Raw genomic sequence first — 17,430 nt, 5'->3', positions numbered from 1 at the left:
TAGGCTTCCATGTTGATGTTAGGCCTGAAAACAGTAAAAATGTCAAGTATGATACCTGTCAACTATGTCACAAAAAGTCCCACAATTATATATTGACCCGTATGCACTTGTGGGGAAACATCTGTATTTGTTGTGCTTGTCTCCTCGTGTAATTTCAAACCCACCCCCAACACTTCAGATGTCAGTGCAGAGGAGATGATGCGTTCACGGTGCACCTGTCACTGAAATAAAGCCTCGGCTAAATGAGCGGCATTTCCCTTTAAGCGAACCGTCCAATGATACTGAGATGCGTCCTCCTCGGCTTGGCTGACAGCGCGGTGACCGACTGGTTTGGGGATGCTGCCAGTGCTCCGAGGACAAGGTAAAAACAAAGACGCTTAAAATATAATAAATGCCATTAGGGTGTATTTAATATTCGCTTCTCACCGCGGGACATAAAGAGGTGCTGCTTTGTTTTTAGCTAACAACCTCCTCACTGTATCCAGTAATGGGCGCTGCTAGCTAACGTTAGCATAGAGCAGAAAGACATTTAACTGCCCGGTGTCGAGTGACAGTCCACAGTAGAGGTCAGCTCATTTTGTCATTTATTTTTGTCACACAAAGCAGTGTTCTGCTTTTGTTTCACCGAGCCGCGCCGCTGTTTGGCCCCAATTCAAAGCGCCGTGAATGAAACGGTAACTTTAGCCGCCGTCCCGCTAAGCTAACACGGTGTAACAGGCGGCTCGGTGTTTGGGTTCCCCCGTGCTCCGGCACTGAGAAAATGAATCACAAGATCTGCCCCCTCGGCAGTGAAGTCAGCTGCTATTTAAAGCCAGCATGTAGGGAGAAAAAAACATAACTGATGTGGGCTGCATTATAATTCCCGGGACATCCAGTACCTTAAGTTGCCGTGATGTTTACAACGTTTTTTGGGGCATCACACTGATTTGTCACCACCTGTCCGGATCAGAACCAATCCTCTCGAAGTTCGGTAAAGTTGGAAAGATATTCACAGATTCGGACTTCCGGCATCAATAACTCATTAGATATACGTTGTCAGGACATAAAGGATACCTTTTTCCCGTCGTTGTAAGGTAGACAATGTGCTACAAGCCCAGTTTTATCAAAAGTAGCTGCAGAAATACCATTGTTGTTTATGTGCAGCCGGCTGTGCGGCGAGTGAACAGGGTCCGTCTGCAAATAGCAAAACCGCACACAAATATTCAACAACTTCACTCTTATACACTGTAGTTAAATAAAAATCAGAAATGTAACTTCTTAAGACCCTAGCTTTGGTTGAGCTTACATTTTAGATTTCTTCTAGTTATTTGGGATAAGGAGTAACCAATAAATATAATAACTGGATAATATCTAATATCTGATTATTACATTTATTATATTTTCTTATATTCATATTGTTATTATTCTTGTTGTTATTTTTTTATTGTTATATGTATTATTTATGTTATTTTATTATTATAATTATTATGAACAGTATGGTCTTTTTGAAAAGCAAAAAGATGTCCACACATGCGGACGTCGGGTCTTAAGAGATTAAGGAATTTTTAACAAAATGCAATAACTTCACTCCTATGCACTATAGTGTCACCTGAACCTGGCTCCTGCTGGTCATACTACAACACTTGGTTTGATTTTTTTTTTTTAAATCATAATTTTAATTTCAATAACTTCACTCTTAGGACACTTGTTTTACTAATTAAAAAATCCTTTAAATTATTCTGATTGTTGTTTTTTTTATCAAAACAAGAGTTGTAGTATAAAAAATACAAGTATAAAAATATTTTTTCATAATTCTAAGGAATTTTTATTAGTACTACAGTCAATAACTTCACTCTTAGACACTGTCTGAGTGAAGTTATTGAATTTTATTAGTAATAAAAATTCCTTAAAATTATTTTTTATATCAAACCAAGAGTTGTAATATAAAAAATATAAGTACAAATTTTTTTTCAGAATTTTAAGGATTTTTTTTTTTATTAGTAATACAATTCAGTAACTACAGTGTTAGTGCACGAGTGTGAAGTTATTGAATTCTATTACAAATAAAATTCCTTAAAATTATGATATATATCAAACCAAGAGTTGTAGTATGACCAGCAGGGGCCAGTTGAAGGCTGCGGTGATTTTGGTGACACTACAGAACATAAGAGTGCAGTTATTCATTTTTCCTACTTGAATATTTGTGTCTCTCTTCGCTGTTGCAGCGGTTTTCCAATTTGTAGACGGTCCCTGTTCACTCGCCGCACAGCCGGCTGCTCATAGACACCAATGGTATTTCTGCAGCTACTTTTGATAAAACTGGGCTTGTAGCACATTGTCTACCTTACAGCGATAGGAAAAAGGCATCGTTTATATTTTGACAATGTGTATCTAATGAGTTATTGATGCCGGATGTCTGAATCTGGTAATATCTTTCTAACTTTACTGAACTCCGCCCCCGAGCTGCTCTCCTCTCCTCCTCCTCCTCCTCCTCCTCCTCCTCCGCCCGTCTTCCTGCCGAAGCAGATGTCATTTTGCCAACGCAGGTTACACAACCAGGCCGTCATGCAAAATAGAAACACGTGGCTATAGGCGGTGCTGAAAAAAAAAAAAAAACCGCAGCTTTACCGGACAACAAAGACTCGCAACCAGCTGCGTCGGAGGTTATTTTTCGCCATTTATCGACATAAAACTTTCCAGATCGGTCCTACATTTCATTCGGAGATGAAACGGGCGGACTCAACATGTGTTTCCCTTACAGAGAGGACAATGATACGAACATGATCAGCGCCGATGGCTTCTCTAAATGCGAGGCGACTGTGCAGCAGGGAGGTAGGAGGAGGCCACCCGCAGAGATGCTCCATCTGCTGTCAGCCGTCATTGTCTGGCTGGTGACCGGAACCACCATCTCCAGCCTCAACAAATGGATATTCGCCGTTTACAACTTCAGGTACCCTCTGCTGCTGTCGGCGCTGCACATGCTGACAGCCATCGTGGTGGACTACGGGCTGATCAAGCTGCAGGTGATCCGCCACAGAGGGGCCGGAGAGCAGGACCTGACCCCCAGCGCCAAATGTAAGGTGTTCCTGCTGAGCCTGACGTTTTGCGCCAGCATCGCCTTCGGGAACATGGGTCTGAACTATGTCCAGCTGTCGTTTGCACAAATGATCTACACTACCACGCCGCTCTTCACCCTGGCCATCTCCACGCTGATCCTGGGCAAGCAGCATCACATCCTCAAGTACACAGCCATGATGCCCATCTGCCTGGGGGCGTCCTTCAGCATCATGGGAGAGGTCCAGTTCGACCAGACCGGCTGCTTCTTTGTGTTCGCAGCGACCATGTTGAGGGGCGTCAAGTCCATTCAGCAGAGTGAGTACCACTTTTACTGTGTCACTTCAGTGCTCTCTGACCATAGAAGTTTGCATTTTGTTTGCAGCTATAGAAAGTAATCTCTCTGAGCTAACTCCTCTGACATAAGGGACTATTTTAGGGCTTTTTCCACCGACACCGCAGCGTCCTGTGGTCCTGGAACTTTTTAGCCATTTAATGAATCACTCCTCAGTCCAGCAACACACCCTGACATTAAGGTCGGATGGCACAACGGCATATTTTCCGGTTGCTTAGGGAACAAAACAAACATCAGCGTACATCTGTGAGTGGCATGTCTGGAGACAGGCTGATCCGTCCTGTTTGACTGTTTATGTTCAACTGAAAAGTTTAGACAGACCGAACTAGCCGCAGAAAGTGTTTCACAATCGTTATCCTGGTTTTGAAGATTTGCAGTGCGTGTTTCTGTTTTCTGAACGAGCTGCATTCAAAACGTTCCAAAACAAAGTTACAAGGTGAGTAGAATGAAGTGACTTCACTCTAAAGATGGGTTCTTCATTCAACTGTTTTCAAAATAAAGGTAAAAGTCCCCCAACAATGTAACAGTCTTGTTTCTAGTCATTTAAAAAAATATTGTTTTATTGTGTTTTTGTTTGTTTGTTTTTGTTTGTTTTTATTTAGCATATACACCCAAAACTCACAAGAGAGCAGTAATGTTTCTGAATGGATTATCCAAATAGCAGTAGACATTATAAGACATGGCTGATTGACAATGAAACATGTGAACATTAAGGAATTCAGGCACTTTAAAAAGAGGCTTTTTAACCATTTGCACTTTATGAAAGGCTATGCATAGAAAGCGCTTTTCTAAAATAGTAGCACTTTAGGGTAGGTTTAACCCAGTCAGTATTAATTGTCATCTTTGTTTGACTATATTGTTTTTTACACGTCTGTAACCCTGTATGTTTTTCATTTTTGTTTGGGACAACGGATGGAAATTAGCCTTGTGCTGAATCCAGTATATTTACTGCAACCTTGTCTAAACTATTATGAGATTGTATGTTCATTAACCCTCCTGTTGTCCTCATTTATGGGAAATAAAAAATATTGTTTCCTTGTCTGAAAAAAATCCAAAAATTCAGCAAAAAAATTCTCCAAATTTCTGAAAATTTGCAAAACCTTCAGGAAGAAAATTCCAATAATTCCTTAAAAGTTTCCCTTAAAAATTTTATTTAAAAAAAAAAATCGCCTAATTTGGCAAGAAAATTATTGTAAATATTTTCATAAAATGAGTAAAAATCTTCAAAAAAAATCCTAAAAATTTCTAAAGTGATTACATATATATCAGTAAAACTTGTAATATTCTCTTTAAGAACATTCACAAAAAATCAACCCAAATCCAGCGAATTTCGCTGGATTTGGGTTGATTTTTTATTTTTTTTTAATGTTCTTAAGAAACATTTTTAACTTTTTTTCCAGCAAAAAATGTTCAAAGATTTCCCAAAAATGTTGAAAATGTGGACATCAGAAGTTTCACTGTGAAAATATACTTTTTTCCCACATTTTCAAACTTTGAAACGGGTCAATTTTGACCCGCAGGACGACACGAGGGTTAATATACACTGTCTCATCCAAACAAATAAAGAAAAGAAAAAGCAACGTAAACAAACATTTTGAGGCTCAACATATGGCCACAGTTTCAGTCGGTGTGTCCCGATAAGGAGAAAGATGCCTTTCTTGAATTGATCTCATGTGAACTAGCGTCTTTTATCCGCTGTACTCGTTTATCTAATGTTCTGTGCTTTCTGTGAAGCATCAGTTGCGTAAATTACTTAAAAGCTTGGTTCTGCAAACCGATTGTGTTTGTGTGCAGCCAATTAGCTAATGTCATTAGTCTCCATAATATTGTAGCTGTCAGAGAAGTAAAGAGAAAGTAGTGAGTTTCTAAAAATATATAGAGGCCCCGTCTTATTTCGTTACATAACACAAAACTGGATATTTCAGTGTGCTCAGAGGAATGTAATGCTGCATACTTTGTTCACACAGAGGTTCACACACACTGTTAGAGGGGCAAACTTGTGACTACAAGGGTCATCACTTTAAATCCATTAGTTTGAAACTGCATAAGACTGCAAATACGTTTAGAAATGTGCTGGTTTTCTCTATTAAATACAGGTAAATAAATATGTAGGATGTGTAGAATCTGAGTCCTGCTTTGTATTTGGATCTGAATGTGTAAACGAGGTCCAGCAGATGGAACCTGCTGCTGCTCATTACTTTTATTTTTAATCGCGGCTAAAACTTAATGTCCATCCTGAGATGTTGTCTCAGGTTCCAAGAAGCTATTTTAATCTTCTCTCACTTGTTGTTGTTGTTGTTGTTGTTGTAACAGTTTCCCTTATAAGTTTATGTTTTTCACACTTTGATGGATCGTGCTGAGTCAAAGTCTCAGTTTTCACAGGTTTGAACGTCAGTAAACAGTTTGAAGTGTTTACAGTGTATGAACCGGTAATATGATGTGTTTTACTGCCTGCAGACTTTACAGAAAGGAGTTTTGCATAGTTCTGTGTCATTTTCCTGATATCAGAGTCTGTCCTGGTTGTTTTGGCTATAAAAACACAAATGCCTGCTGTTATGTGGAGTACACAGTCCTCTAAAGACCTCCGTGTTTCTAGTATTTCAGGTAGGAAATACAGAGAGGTTACATTGAACTTATCAGACATTTTTATAAATCAGAAGGATAACGTACATAACCATGTGCTTGTCATACTGCGAGTTTGAGTCCTGCTCATGACTCCCCCTCTCTCTTTGCTGTTGCTCTTTTTCCTTTTTTTTTTTGCTCTTGCTTTTCACTGTAAAGCAGAAACACATACAATTAAAGCTTATAAAACACACGTCGAGTCATATGAGAGCATACGGACATGTAGAGTTCTGTTGTTGCAATGTATTGTCACCATCAGTTTTAAACAAAGCATAGCCCTTAACACAGGGGTGTCAAATTCATTTTAGTTCAGGGGCCACATTCAGCCCAATTTGATCTCAAATGACCAGTAAAATCACAGCATAATAACTGTTAAATAACCACAACTCCAAGTCTTTCCTTTGTTTTAGTGCAAAAAAGTACATTCTGAAAATGTTCACATTTAATGAATTATCTTTTTACAAAACATTATGAACAACCTGAAGCTTCTTAAGGAAAATAAATTGAGTTTCAACAACATTATTCCTCAGTTTATCATTTACACATTATAACTTACAGATCACAGAATTTCTACAACGGAACAAAACATTCAGTCATCTGGAACTGAACGATGCAGTATTTTACTTTATGATCAAAATGACAAAAGTCAGACAAAAAAAGACAAAAACAACCAAAAAACACAAATATCACAAAAAAGAGATGCAAAATTTGATTAAAAAAAGTTCCAAAGTGACAAAAAAGTGGACAAACGACACAAACACAACAAAAAATTACACAAATGACACAAACAAGACCAAAAATGATGAAAATGAGAAACAAAACGACAAAAAAGTAGACAAGCGAGACACAAATGATACACAAAGCAACAAATAAAGCAAAACACAGAATGACAAAAATACGGAAAGAAACACAAGCGAGACAAAAAGGAAGCACAAAACAGCAAAAATGTGAGACAAACGACAAAAGTCAGGCAAAAAAAGACTAAAACAAGACAAAATGTTACAAAAATGAGGCATAAAACGCCAAAAGCGAAAACCAAAATGACAAAAAATGAGCCAAACAACACAAAGCAAAACAAAAAAGAGACAAAAAAATTACAAAGCAACAAAAAAATGGACAAACAACAAAATTTAGACAGAAAAACAACAAAAATATTACAAAAACAAGACATGAAACATCAAAAGAACAATGAGCAATCTAGTATTTTACTTTATGATCAAAACAACCTGTCAAGGTCTAGAAATTATTTTAAATTTATAGTTTTACAAACTTACAATCTGCAGTTAATGTCTCCTCTGTGATTTTTGCACATTACAAAGTCATCCTGTGGGCCGGATTGGACCCTCTGGAGAGGCGGTTTTGACCCGCAGGCCGCATGTTTGACACCCCTGCTTTAACAGATAGCAGAGGAGTGCATTTACTTCTGGCCAACAATTCCTCTCTTTGTGTGGACAAAACACTTTTACCAATATCTTTTACTCAGTGATTTGTATTAACAGTGTCCTCACCAAACCACTGAAGTGTAGTGCTTTTACTTCCTGTTCTGGCTTCATAACACTCTGGTCTTAGAGTAAACAAAAACTAAACACTTTTTAGACTGTTCCAACACTACATATCAAATTGAGAATTTATATTTCAGCCACAGCATTAAATCCACCTCATCAATGTTGAATTACTCCCCCTGGTGCCATCAGAACAGCAGAACGTTTCATTTAACAATATGATCGATGTTGTTCAGTTCATCTGCCAGTGGTTTTAGGTTGTGGCTGATCAGTGTGTCTAAGATGCTGTTCAAAAATTCCCCTTTCAGCTGAAAAAAAGTGCCAGAAAGATAAAGAACTATTTCTGCAGTTTGATTTATACGTATTTTGTTTGATGTTTAATGAACTTCCATGTTTCTTGAAACCAAATTGAATACAAAATTCATCAATCAGATGAATATAAACCAGACATGAACTCTCATAATTGCTGCTCCTGCTCAGACGATATGCTAATATACACACATCTAGACTGATTGCTCATGAATTATCGTGATGTTACTCCCAACAAAATGACGCTGTTCTCTAACAACAAATGCAGCAGAAACATTCCCTGATGTGAGCGTTTTGATGATTTGTTGGCAATAGAAATTTGAAATCCTACCTGGAAAGCTACGTGCAGATCAAGGTTCTTGTCTTTGAGCTGCTTTGAACAAAAAAGTGCATTCTTTTTGTTGGAAAAGCTCTTTGGTTGCCTATAACATGTCATTGACACATTAAATATTTCCACACATGACTCTTTGTATCGCATTAGACCAGTCGTACCTGCACATGTTCATGTCCTCCGCCTCCCTCTTAGTTTAAAAGTTTATTTCCACAGGTTTCATAGCATGTGTGCTGTTTGTAACCACTGCATACATGTCTTTGTTCACTCAGGCATCTTACTGCAGGAGGAGAAGATCAACTCTGTGTTCTTGCTCTACCTGATGTCCATTCCTAGCTTCTGCATCTTGGCTGTGGCCGCTCTGGCGTTAGAAAACTGGGCCGTGCTGGAGTCACCGCTGCATTACGACCGCCACCTGTGGGTCTTCATCCTGCTCAGCTGCCTGGGCTCGGTCATGTACAACCTGGCCAGCTGCTGCGTCATCACGCTCACCTCGGCCGTCACTCTGCATATCCTCGGCAACCTGAGCGTGGTGGGAAACCTGCTGTTGTCTCAGCTGCTCTTCGGGAGCGAGCTGTCGGCCCTGAGCTGCGCCGGCGCTGTGCTCACGTTGTCCGGCATGCTCATCTATCAGAACTCTGAATTCATCGTCAGCTACCTGGACGCTCGCAGGGCCAAAGCTAAAGGGTCCGAACAGGCAGGTTTTCACACTACAGGGGAAGAGGACTCGACCGCAGCTGAAAAAACATTTCAACAACAGAGAGTGGATGGAAAACAGGAAGACAAAATGGACTGAACTGAAAGGATGAAGGGGAGAATAAAAGAAAAAGAAACCTTTCTACATTGCAATGCATTTTCTCTACCCTTTGTGTCATTAAGCCGTCAAGAGCATCAAGAGTGAGACTTCTTAATGGAGTGACAGATCGTTTTTTAGTTATTTTTTTAAATTCCTCACTGTGCCAATTGATTTCTCCTCTGGTCACACAGAACTGGAGTCTGCAGAGAGGAAAAGGTTGCCTTTATTTTCCACAGTGACGGTTGAATTCTCTCCTTTTGTCTGTAAATCACTCCTATATAGCAGTATATGCATGCACGAGCACACTGAACTGTTTGGTACCTCATCAGGTATTCACACTGTCACTCATACTAATCCACTGTGAAAATGTTCTCATTTCCAGAGGGCTCTAATCGATATTTTTGGGTGGCTGTTGTGGATATTGTCTGCTGCAGTGAGCCTCATGTGACATTAAGGGGGGGCGGGGCTTAGAAAGCACCCCGCCTCGAATCTAAACGGGCACAATTTGTATTAAAAATCTATATTTATGGTACTGATATGCACCCGGCCCTGTCACGGTAAGGGACTGGGGTTTTTCGGCAGCTTTTTTCTTTTTGGTACGTAAACTAGAAAGCTTGTTAAATAAGGTCGAAGTTACAGACGAAGCCAACATTTCTGTACAATGAGACGCCTCTTTTCCTCCACTGAAGCACATTTTTAATAAGAGGCCTGAGCTCTTTGTTTTGTGTCTTTTTTTTCCTCCCATATGAACTGCGGTGTAGCTTCCTACTTAAGGCCTAGATTTTGCCCTCATACCAACCTGGAAAGACGGTCTCTGTAGGATAAGTCCAATTATTTCCATCCTTTACAGCAGCACGCTCCTCGATAATTAGGTTGACGAGTCCTCTAAGGAGTGTCAATCAACTTTAGCTGTCTTTTCCCTGCGGGTGAGAGGAGGAAAAAGAAAGCCCGGGCTGTCCTTTACAGTCGCTTCTTAAATCTAAACCTCATCTGTTAGGTTTAAAGTGTTGTTTTTAAAAAGTTGTCGAGCAGCACATCTTTAGAAACTCACTTCTGCTGGACGGTGTTGTGTTTTGTCTTTCAGTATTCAACAAAAGCATTTATTGACTTGATTTTATTTTGTGATGACATATTTTGTTTCCCATTTTGATATTTATGTGAAAGAAAATATTTATTTTAAGGGCCTTAATCACTGGTATTTAATGCTGCAGATTCCGGTCCTCAAGGGTCTTGCAACATGTAATATTTGACAGCACTAGTCTCTCCTGAGAGAAAAAAAACAAGGCAAAAGACTGCATGCTGCTGCTTCTGAAAACATCTTAAAATAGCCCAGGATGTGTGCTACACACCCTCCTACATGTACGGTATGCCAAATGTTTACTTTGGAGCTTATATGTGTAGTTTTACTGGTTCGGTCAGTCATCATTGTTCACGTACAGTGGTGGAAAAAAGTTTCCAGACACCCTTAAAATTTTACACAATCTCAAATATTTTCGTGAAATATTTGTGGGAAAATCTTTTTTTTGTCTCAAAAAAGTGTGGCTGCATTAGACAGACACAAACAAATATAAGTCATAGATATTTTTTGTTTGTTTACAAGAAAAACTATCAAAACTGAACTAAACCAATACTCTTATTTTTATGGAACCAATTAATTTTAAGTTATTAATTACGTTTCAAGGATTTGTTTAGTATTATGGCTGTGATTGTACTAAAAGAAAACGCACTTGAAGACCTAAGAGTGATGCAATATTTCACAAACTTTTTTCCACCACTGTACAGTTTAAGGTCTCACAAGACGACGCAGAGCCATTCATCAAAAATCCACCTTGATTTCTGCGTATTTTGCTGTAAGAATGTAATAATTTTTTGTTTTGATGTGCCACGCAATTACATTTCAAGGGTGCCATTCATGACATAACTCGGTCCTGAGCTTCATATCATATTGAGCATTTTATTTATATATATATATATATATATATATATATATATATATATATATATATATATATATATATATATATATATATATATATATATATATATATATATATATATATATATATATATGTTATGTAGGTCATCGTGTGATATCAAAACAGAATTGAAACTTCTGAAATGGGTGATACACATCCAAAGTAACGCCCACAGAGATACCATAACACAAAGCTTCCTAGCAGAACGTGGCATTTAACCCTTTGATGTGCAACATGGGTAAAAATTGACCTAAATCCAATGGAAAATGAGTATCTCCTGACCCACACAAAGCATCAGTGTTATTTGATTTACCTGTTAGTGGTTTAATGTTGTGGCTGATCAGTGTATCAAGGATGCTTTTCAAAAATCCCACAGTGCAAGAAAGATAATGGAACTATTCCTGCAGTTTAATGTGTTGTTTTTTTGTTTGATTTTCTGTTTTTAAATTAGCCTCAGTTACACATAATTTTCCAATAATTGAATACCTCAACTGTTAAATAGGACTTGTGTTCATCGATTGTTAGCTGAGATCAAGCAGCTCTCCGAAAACAATAAGGAAAACCACAGATTTTAACACGTTAAAAAACAAACTTGAGATGCGTATTGTCATGTTGATGATCAGGACTCCCTCAGCAGCTGTTTTTTTTTTTTTTTTTTTTTTAAGTTTTCTAATCTCAGTTAAGTGATTGTCTGGCTGCTTGTTCTCATGGAAATCATGTTGAGTCGATTTACGAGTCCGGAGAAAAGCTACTGTTGCACTGACAAGGTACGAAGACGCTGCCTTCAAAGGTTCCTGTGTACATACTGGTTTTTATTGTTGGCAAAGCTAGTCGGTTGTAAATAGTTATTTTAATATATTTATGTATTTTATAGTCATACTGTATGTGGCTGGTTTAAACTAGACTGGTTCCAGAATGACAGCGTTTGCCTCATGCCTTATTTGGACATACTGTAGATGAGACGGGGTGGTTTGATCTTATTGGTTAATACTCTGAATGTCACAGGTGCTTCTGTTTAGGGGCAAAGATTCATACACTCATGATTGCTTGAAAACAAATCATTGAACTGGTATAATAAACTAACGAAAACCAAGCACCTCATTAAGGAATCCATGTTGTTGTTCTTGACACCTCTTGAAGTCTCTGTTCTGTAACAAACTTTGGTTTGATGTAATTTGTTGTTTTGAGATAATTTCACATGTATGTTTGCTCAGTGAACCTTCTTTTAGTAATCTTAGAGCTAAATACAACTTAAGGAGACTGAATTGTTAAAAGATAATTTAATATTCACACATGAAGTCCCTCAGTAACAATTATAAAGTTTATTTAGATGGCACTTTCCTTACAAATACAACAATTTTAGCCAGGTAACATGCAAATAAAAGAAGAATTAAGCCAAGGAGAATGAGCACAGAGGAAATAAAAATAGCCAAATGAATAAGATCAAATAAATAGGAGTAAAAGAGTATTTAAAAAACAGATTTCAAGTAAGGATGTCCGATGATGTCGGCCCGATATTGGCGTAAAAATGTAATATTGGTCAATAACGCTATCGGGTTTTTTGCCTATCATGAAATAATGCCTGGTTATCGCCAATATTTACTGGTGCACAAATGATGATATGAAACTACATCGTGAAGCGACTAACAATATGTCTGTGTGTAACATTAGTTAAATAGCCCACATATATCAGTATCGGTTGATATCGGAATCGGAAAGTGAGAGTTGAACAATATCGACGTAACGCTTTTTGGCAGAAAAACCAATATCGGACATCCATAATATCAAGGATTTCTTTGCTTTCATGAAAAGAAAATGTTTAGGAAGAGATTTAAAAGAAGCTGGAGACTTAATGAGAGTGTATAAAATATATTTCTTGAATTTCCCTCCAGATTAATATAGTATCTGTCTGTCTGTCTATGGTGAAATTGATAAAGGTGCCTTTAGGTCTTCATTAATGCTTATTTTCTTGACTAATCTGTAAATTTTGAGTCTATAAATCTGTGAAAAGTGCTTTAAAAAAGTTCCCTGGGCCCTTGTAGTCTTCTAAAATGCAATGATTGAATCCCATAGCATGTCCTCATTAAGTTATTATAAAGTAATTTTACATTTTCACCACTGGATGGAGCAATTTGTCTGTTTTCTAATTCATTAGATTGATGTGTGGAAGCTCCTTCTCTTTAAAAAGCTAAATAACTCCCACTGAAGTTGAAGGTGTTTTGCAGATTCGGTGTTCTTCCAGATGTGTGTTTATGTCTGTGTGAGTGTGCTGAGTGCTGCGTCCTCCTCACAGAGATTCTTTTACTTCTGTAAACAGTTCGCCGGTCAGCTTTTTTGCCTCAATAAGGCAGTGCTTGCTCACTTTTTTTGCCACTGTTAACCCTTTATCCCCCACCCCAAATGATTTGTCTGGAGTGCTCACTAAATAAAGGCGTAATCAGTGGAGATTTGTGATTCCAGAAGTTTATGTGAGGATATGCCCCATAAATTTTCACATGACATCATCCAGGAACCAGCGACAAAGAGGAGGAGAGACGGGTTGAAGGTGACAGAGATGGATGAAACCGAGACCTGACATGGTTCTCCCTCCTCCTCCTCCTCCTCCTCCTCCTCCTCCTCCTCCTCCTCCTCCTCCTCCTTCTTCTTCATCCCTTTTTGGGTGGTTCATGTAAGCAAACTCCAGTCTCTCTCCAAACATGTGTCCTCTCGAAGCGCAGCAGTGTGAGGTGTGATGTCAGGCTCAGCTCTCAGCAGCTTCCAGACGACTTCCAAGGAGGATCCAGAAGAGAAAAGTGAAGAAAGAAAACCACCGGAGACATCAGTCTGCATCCTGACAGCAGGTGAGTCAAACTACACCTCAGCAGCCACCAAACCTTCATCCACATTTCTGTTTCTCACGTGTGTGCTACTTCCCTTCATCTGCCATCAGGCACAAGATATTTTCCCAGTTTCTCGGCACATAGTTTCAGGCTGTTATCAGATTCTCTTAGCAATGGTCTCGTTCCGCTACAGTACTATATTTGTACGTGTTTTTGTCCCAACTGTGCTGCAGTTGCTGAGATACACTGAGGAGCACTTCAGCAGGACAAACATTCTCTGCTCAGTTTGTGTCTCCTCAGACTCACACAACCGTTACTGAACAAGTAGAACAGATGTGCTTCCTGCGCTGTGTGTGTATTGTTTAGGGTAAACACTGTCACAAATAATTCAGACATTTTAGCTTCTATGTCAATGATGTACTTTAGATTGTGTCACTTCAAAAATCAGCCCCTCCTCAACTGTGTATTTGTCCATCAAGATATTCTCAAAAAAATGTGCTACTTTGAATGTGTGTTAGGATTCAGTCGACATGGAGTCAAAAACTGAAGGTGGAGCGGCATCGTTGACCAGCGAAGAACTGGCAGCTATAGACGATGAAGAAGTTCTCAATCAGATGGTGAGCAGGTTGTACTGTGTGTTTCTGTTCTGTAAAAATCTGACCAAAGTCTCCTGCAAGATTTTCTCCTCCCCACAGTTTGCAAAATCTATTTGAAACTGTCCAGTTGTACCAATTCCTCACTGAGTTTCTACAAAGTCAAAATATCCCAACACCACAGACTCTGGGCTGTATTATTGCAACTTATTTTGCTGCAAGAATTTTTAATTTGTGAAACGCACCTAATTGTAATTTCATTTTTCCCACTGGCTCTTTCTTTTGGACCAGTTTCACCTGTTTACTAAGTAAGAAATTGACCTGTAGCATTTTTCGTAAATCATTTCATAATTCATGTTTGTTTGGTGTTATTGAAACATCACAAGTTTATAGAATAGAATAGAATTTATTGCCATTTGCACAAGTACATTACAGTACAAGTATGTTGGAATTCTTTGTTTTTCAAAGTCAGTTTTGTAAAAACAAAAAGAAGATATGTATATATAAATGATAAGAAAAAAATCAATGCACATTATTAAAAGCACTCCACATAAATAAATGTCAGAGTAGATATTGCACATATTATTTAGTGTATAGGAGTAATAAAAATTAATTAAAAAGAAAATCATGTTCATCAAAATGTGTTCCTGTTTAGAGGTTTGCTACCGTAAGTTTGAAAAGGAGATAAAAGTCCAGTTTGTCAGTGTAACCCTCTGTTACCTTTATTTTTTTTATTTAGCTTGACAAAGCAACAGACTTTGAAGAGAGACGCCTGATTCGTGCTGCGTTAAGGGACCTGCTCAAAAAAAAGAGAGGTAAAAAAAAACTTGTGTAGCTGTGCAACATAGAAAAACCAGTGATATCGTCATTGATGCGTTTCTGTCGTCAGATAAACGGGAGCAGGAGCGAGGGTCGAGGCAGCAGGACTTAAGGCAGCAGGGTCTGAGCAAAGGAGGAGCACCAGGAGGAGCCGTTAGCGTCGGCAGAGCGTCCATGAACCAGCAGCCGACAGCAAACAGTGAGTCTGATTCACTCTCTGATGCTCCTGCTTTCACTTTCTATATTGTATTTCAATACTTTAATTCAATTCTTTTCATCTTCTTAGAAGCAACAGGCCAGCCCTCTCCATCAGCCTCCAGCCCCTTCAGCAGGACAGCAGGCAGGTGAGTTGATTTCAGGTGGAGATGTAATGTGATCTGTTTTGCATGTTTGAAGTAATCCCAGACATTCCTGCATCATTAGCTTCTTAATGGCCTGTTTATTAGCATTATGTTGGTATGCAGCTCAGTGTTTTTTAACCCTCCTGTTGTCTTCATTTACAGGCACCAAAAAATATTATTTCCTTGTCTGAAAAAAAACCACAGAAAATTTGCAAAACCTTCAAGAAGAAAATTCCAATAATTCCTTCAAAATTTCCCTCAAAAGTTTTATTTAAAAAAAAAATCCCCCAAATTTTGGAAAGAAAATTCTTGTAAATATTTTCAAAAAATGAGTAAAAATCTTCCAAAAAAAATCCTAAAAATATCTAAAGTGATTGCATATATATCAGTAAAACTTCTAATGTTTTCTTTAAGAACACTGACAAAAAAAATCAACCAAAATCCAGCAAATTTGGCTGGATTTTGGTTGATTTTTTTTGTGAATGTTCTTAAACTTTTTTAACATTTCTTTTTTCCACCAAAAAATGTTCAAAAATTTCCCAAAAATGTTGAAAATGTGGACATCAGAAGTTTCACTGTGAAAATATTTTTTTTTCCACATTTTCAAACTATAAAACGGGTCAATCTGACCGGCAGGACGACACCAAGGTTAAAGTCACAGCCACCAAAAGAAAAAAAAAACTTCCAAGAAGCAGCATAAAAGATGATGTAACCCAAACTGTGTCCAGTCACTGCATGTCTCTGCTTCCTCTCCTCAGCAAGCCCAGTCCCGCTGCAGCCCAGCAATGTCCTCCCGCTGCAGCACCCAACGCTAAAAATGTCAAACAGATGCTTCTGGACTGGTGCCGGGCCAAAACAGAGCCTTATGAGGTAAATACGCCCCCGACTCTCCTTTATCTGTGAGTTATGGCCCAGTGGAGCTATACATAGCTCCATCCCTTGTGTCCAATTTGCTTTGACTGCTTCTTCTGAACTGGCTGGTCTCTGGTGTGAACCAGGGGGTGGACATCCAGAACTTCTCCTCCAGTTGGAAAGATGGCATCGCCTTTTGCGCCCTGGTGCACCGATTCTTCCCCGATGCATTCGAGTACTCCATCCTCAACCCCAACGAGCACAAGGAAAACTTCCAGCTGGCTTTCAGCACTGCAGAGTGAGCTCGCTTTCCTTATATGAAGAGGCAGATTGTCTGAAATAAACTCCAGCAGTAAATCTTAGCGGAATAACAATGTGACTATACACTTAATGAGAGCTTGCTTCCTTTGTCATTGTTTGTCTCAAACCATCATTCCCTGACGTAAGCAGGAGGCTGGCTGGCTGCCCCGCTCTGCTGGACCCTGAGGACTTGGTCCGGATGAAAGAACCCGACTGGAAGTGTGTGTACACCTACATCCAGGAGTTCTACCGCTGCCTGGTGGAGAAAGGCCTGGTCAAAACCAAAAAGCGGCCGTAGACTCCATCATGATTGACCACTGATGAAGTGTAATCTAAGTCACAAATCATGGGCCAGAGTCTAAGACTTGACCGTGTTCAAATGTTAACCTCTTGATGCCTACTGTCACGAATTTGCAATATACCGCTTTCATTCAGACTGCAGCCGAGATAGCGTATCCATTTCCCCAATGCTGGTTTGTGCATATTAAATATGTACCTCAGAACCTTTTGCAAGCACCGGTTTCTCGTAGGATCGGTTGGAGTGGGACCTAATTATGATACAGACGTGGACAAAATTGTTGGTACCCCTCGGTTAATGAAAGAAAAACCCACAATGGTCACAGAAATAATTTGAATCTGACAAAAGTAATAATAAATAATAATTCTATGAAAATTAACCAATGAAAATCAGATATTGCTTTTGAACCGTGGTTTAACAGAATTATTTTAAAAAATAAACTCATGAAACAGGCCTGGACAAAATGATGGTACCCTTAACTTAA

General features: G+C 38.8%; 2 protein-coding genes across 3 annotated transcripts; both read left to right on the top strand.

Annotated features, from left to right (window-relative positions):
• Positions 1-231: 231 nt before the first annotated feature.
• Positions 232-9,926, top strand: slc35e4 (solute carrier family 35 member E4). 2 transcript variants are annotated; one of them, XM_023273651.3, is made up of 3 exons: positions 232-361; positions 2,741-3,351; positions 8,425-9,926. In XM_023273651.3, exons 1-3 carry the CDS (start codon positions 276-278, stop codon positions 8,946-8,948), a joined length of 1,221 nt encoding a protein of 406 aa, XP_023129419.2. In that variant the 5' UTR covers positions 232-275; the 3' UTR covers positions 8,949-9,926. The 2 variants fall into 2 exon arrangements, with proteins under 2 accessions (XP_023129419.2, XP_054875352.1); XM_055019377.1 differs by lacking the exon at positions 232-361 and adding an exon at positions 2,507-2,642.
• Positions 9,927-13,605: 3,679 nt separating this feature from the next.
• smtna (smoothelin a) lies at positions 13,606-17,399 on the top strand. The gene is made up of 8 exons (XM_023273660.3): positions 13,606-13,764; positions 14,262-14,360; positions 15,076-15,151; positions 15,226-15,354; positions 15,442-15,499; positions 16,255-16,366; positions 16,495-16,646; positions 16,799-17,399. Exons 2-8 carry the CDS (start codon positions 14,274-14,276, stop codon positions 16,944-16,946), a joined length of 762 nt encoding a protein of 253 aa, XP_023129428.1. The 5' UTR covers positions 13,606-13,764; positions 14,262-14,273; the 3' UTR covers positions 16,947-17,399.
• Positions 17,400-17,430: the final 31 nt, after the last annotated feature.

This window comes from Amphiprion ocellaris, chromosome 17 (genome assembly GCF_022539595.1).
Source record: "Amphiprion ocellaris isolate individual 3 ecotype Okinawa chromosome 17, ASM2253959v1, whole genome shotgun sequence".
NCBI classification, from domain to species: domain Eukaryota; kingdom Metazoa; phylum Chordata; class Actinopteri; family Pomacentridae; genus Amphiprion; species Amphiprion ocellaris.
Note: the sequence above shows the minus strand (reverse complement) of the source record. Positions and strands in the feature narration are given on the sequence as shown.